This window comes from Geospiza fortis, unplaced genomic scaffold (assembly GCF_000277835.1).
Source record: "Geospiza fortis unplaced genomic scaffold, GeoFor_1.0 scaffold85, whole genome shotgun sequence".
Taxonomy (NCBI): domain Eukaryota; kingdom Metazoa; phylum Chordata; class Aves; order Passeriformes; family Thraupidae; genus Geospiza; species Geospiza fortis.
In genome coordinates this window covers 2,570,904-2,574,860 of record NW_005054358.1, presented here as the reverse complement: position 1 = coordinate 2,574,860, position 3,957 = coordinate 2,570,904, and the positions used below count along the sequence as shown (strand labels likewise).

Below are 3,957 nucleotides of genomic sequence, written 5' to 3'. Positions count from 1 at the left end.
CCCGGCCCCGCCGGCCGCTCCCTGCCCTGGGGCGCTGGGTGCTCACCCACCGGGGGCGAGGTGCGGTGACACCCCCGCCCTGTGCTGCCTGTCACAGCCCCCTGGCACCCATCTGGGGCTTTGGGGATCCCCAGGTGTCCCTCAGTCAGTGCCACCCCTCTGCTCAGAGCTCCGTACCCGGGATGGAGCTCACAGATCCCGCTCAGAGCTCCGTGTTCAGGCTGGAACTGGGGTTTGGAGCTCACAGATCCCGCTCAGAGCTCCATGCCCAGGCTGGAACTGGGGTTTGGAGCTCACAGATCCCTCTCAGAGCTCCGTGTTCAGGCTGGAACTGGGGTTTGGAGCTCACAGATCCCGCTCAGAGCTCCATGCCCAGGCTGGAACTGGGGATTGGAGCTCACAGATCCCTCTCAGAGCTCCGTGTTCAGGCTGGAACTGGGGTTTGGAGCTCACAGATCCCGCTCAGAGCTCCATGCCCAGGCTGGAACTGGGGTTTGGAGCTCACAGATCCCGCTCAGAGCTCCGTGCCCGGGCTGGAGCTGATGAATCCCGCTCAGAGCTGTCGGATGCAGCCCTGATTCAGCAGAAGCCGCTGGAGGCAGGCCTGATTCAGCAGGGTTAATGACGCTGTTATCGGAGCGCTGGAGTCAGCAGCGGGACGGAGGGCGCAGCAGCCCGCGGGCACGGCATCACCTCGCGGGGCTGGGCACGGCTGCCCTCGCCTTTATCAGCATTGCAAAGTTTTATTGCCGCAATCACGCTGCTGGTAATTGCACCGAGAGCAGTTCTGGGGTAGGCGAGCAGGAGGGCACCTCCGCCCCCTTCTGTGCCGCTGCTTCTCCCTCCTGCCCAGCTGGGCTGGCTCGGACCCCAGGGCACAGCGGGTCCCTCAACAAGGACTCCTCCGGGGCCTCAGAGGTGAGCCCAGGTGGGTTTCCACCCCCACCCTGTGGATGGGACCTGAGCCCAGCTCTGAGGGGCGCCCCGACCTCCCCTCGGCTGCAGCTCCTGCCCTCAACCCCCGCCCCCCTCCACGGAGATCGGGTTTCCCGGTGATCTGGTGAGGTGGAAACAGATCCCTGTGCCAGGGTCACTGCGAGTGAAAGGAAAACTCCACTGATTGCTCCTGGTGTGGGTGAGAGGGGAATAAACATTTACCGGGCTGGAGATTTATCCTGCAGCGCTCAGCGGCTGCAGGAATCCAGCAGGATTCTGGAGGAGGGGAGAGGTTGGGAACAGCCTGTTCTGGGCTCTCTGCAGGTGCCTCCAGCACCTCTGCTGCCCAGAGCTCGGGTTCTACACCGTGCCCATGGAAAATCCAACGGGAACAAGGTGGGATGATCCCCCCACAGGCACCGAATCCAGAGGGACCAGCTGAGGGGCAGGAGGGCAGGGAGCTGAGCACACAGCCCCTGCCGGGCTTGGTTTGATTGCTGTGAGCAAAAAAATACCCCACATCATCAACTTTAAAAAAAAATGCTTTGTCACAGCCATGGATTGTGGCATCAGAATCATCCAGAAGTCCTGGGAGGGGGAAGGACAGGTATGGAACACTTTGCTCATCATGAGGGACTAATGCACTGAAGGCTTTAATAATGTGGGAACTACCTCGGCTCGCTGCTGCCATCTCCACCATCCCAGGAGCTGCCTGAAATCACGGGAATGTTTATTCTGCTCGGCTGTATTCACAGGGAAATCCTTCATTTCCAAGCTGGGCTAGATAATTCATCATCTCCAGGCAGATAAGCATTATTTCCATCTCTTCAGTGAGATGTAATTAGCTGGCATGATTACACTTTATCAGCCTGCAATTCTGTACAACTCCAACGCTGCACAGCCTCTGGTGGGAGGGACGTCTGTGCCAGGTCCCTCAGAGCCCCAGCACGTGGGACAGGCCCAGGACAGGGTGTGACAAAGCCATTTGGGCATCACTTGTGCTGCTGGCACTGCTGGTTTGTTCTCCTGGATCCAGGGGCTTTACCTGGAGCCTTTGCAGAGGATTTGGGGAAGCAGAGCAGGGAGCTGAGCCTGCAAAGGGGGATGGATTTAAAGATATCCTTGGGAAGGATGGAGCCAGGAGGGGAGACAGGAGGGCAGTGGGGGGCTGTGTCTGCACCCCTTGTGCTCAGCAGGATGGGCTCAGTGCCTGAGCAGGGCCAGGCTGGGCTCCCAGAAACTGCAGCTGGAGAGGAAGGACAAACCATCCCCATCCTCATCCTCCTCGGGCATCCATCAGGGTGGCAGGGATGGAGGTGACCCTGACCAGGAGCATGTTGGGGACAATCCCCTCTGCACATAACTATGGGGGAATAAACCAAAATGTGCCAGAGAGGAAGGACAAACCATCCCCATCGCCATCCTCATCATCCTCAGACACCCATCAGGGTGGCAGGGATGGAGGAAACCCTGACCAGGAACACACTGGGGACAATGCCCTCTGCATGTGACCATGTGGGAATAAACAAAAATGTTCTGGAGAGGAAGGACAAACCATTCCCATCCCATCCCCATCCTCATCCTCCTGGGCCAGCCACTGGGGCAGTGGGGATGAAGGAAACCCTGACCAGCAGCACATTGGGGATAATCCCCTCTGCACATAACCCTGTAGGAATAAACCAAAATGTGCCATAGAGGAAGGATAAACTATTCCCATCCCTATTTCCATCCTCATCATCCTCAGACACCCATCAGGTCAGGAAATCCTGACCAGGAGCACATTGGGGACAATCCCCTCTGCACATAACCCTGTAGGAATAAACCAAAAAGTGCTCACCTGCTGAGATTTGAGCTCCCAAATGTCTCCAGTCCCAATAAAAACCTTCCAACAACTTCCTTACTTTCCTGGCCCAAGCTTTGGCAGCTGAGCCTCTCTGGCTCCTGTGCCAAAATCTCCCTGCTGTGTCACCACGTGGCACTGTCTGGTGGTGCCAGGACATGGTGCCCATCCTCAGGTGGTTTTTGGAGCCCCAAAAGCAGCCTGTGTCTCCAGGCTCTGCTGACAGGCTATTTTTGTGTTTGCAAAATCAACAATATCAATGCTGTCTATTTTTTACCTCTTCATTCAGGTTTTATTTATTTATTTAAGAAACACACCAGTGGGCAAAAGAGGCAGTGATGACTCAAGTGCTCCTGTGCTTGTGTGGATTAATTTTTCAAAAATAAGGCTTTTTAACCACTTACTTTGGTTTATTTAGCAGGATTCTGTGTGCACTGCCTAAATCATATTCCATACATTGCTTTTTTGGAAGGGATGAAGCTTGGTTTCTAATAATGAAGTTATTTACATGGATAGATATTCCCATTTCTTTTCAATTTGAAGTGGGTGGATGCATTTTCATCGCCTGTTAAATACCATCACCCCACTAAGACAGAATTTCAAATTAATTCACAGCCAGACTCCTCGGGGATCAGCACTGGGGAAAGTGTTTAAAAGCCTCCAGTGGAACAATTTTCTATTGGAAATGAGATTTTGCTGCAGATAAATTTCCCACGAGAATCCCTTGATACCAGCAGCATTCTGGCCTGGCAAACAAACTGCAAACAAGCCCCGTGCTAAGGGTAAAACCTTCTTATGGGGCATCTCAGGGGGGGAAAAGGGATATAAAAGGGTATAAAAAAAGGAAATATTCCAGCTTTGGAGTTATTTCCCCATCGAAATGAGTCGGAGGGGTGAGAACAGTCAGGATGGAAAAGGTTGGTGCACTGTGGGCATCCCTCTGGGGGGAGAGAGAGTTGGGACCAATGCGGGTGGCATCTTTGTGCCACTCGATGTGCTGATGTTTTTTGCCCACGCGGGGAGTGCTCGGCTTGGGCAGAGCTTGGCACGGGCGCACCGTGCCCACAAGGAGGATTTTGGCTGCAGGGTGGCATTCCCCTGGCACGGCGAGGGCTCGCTGGTGTCCCCAGGGGTGGTGGCAGCGCTGCAGGGCAGGGCTGGCGGTGGCAGCGGGCGGGGAG

The 3,957-nt window shown here is 55.3% G+C and overlaps 1 protein-coding gene across 1 annotated transcript in view; it reads left to right on the top strand.

Annotated features, from left to right (window-relative positions):
- Window positions 1–621: 621 nt before the first annotated feature.
- NIBAN2 (niban apoptosis regulator 2) overlaps window positions 622–3,957 on the top strand; it is a 37,106-nt gene continuing 33,770 nt past the window's right edge. The window contains 1 exon segment of the mRNA XM_031059235.1: window positions 622–928. Within this exon segment, the coding sequence (XP_030915095.1) occupies window positions 622–928 (307 nt within the window).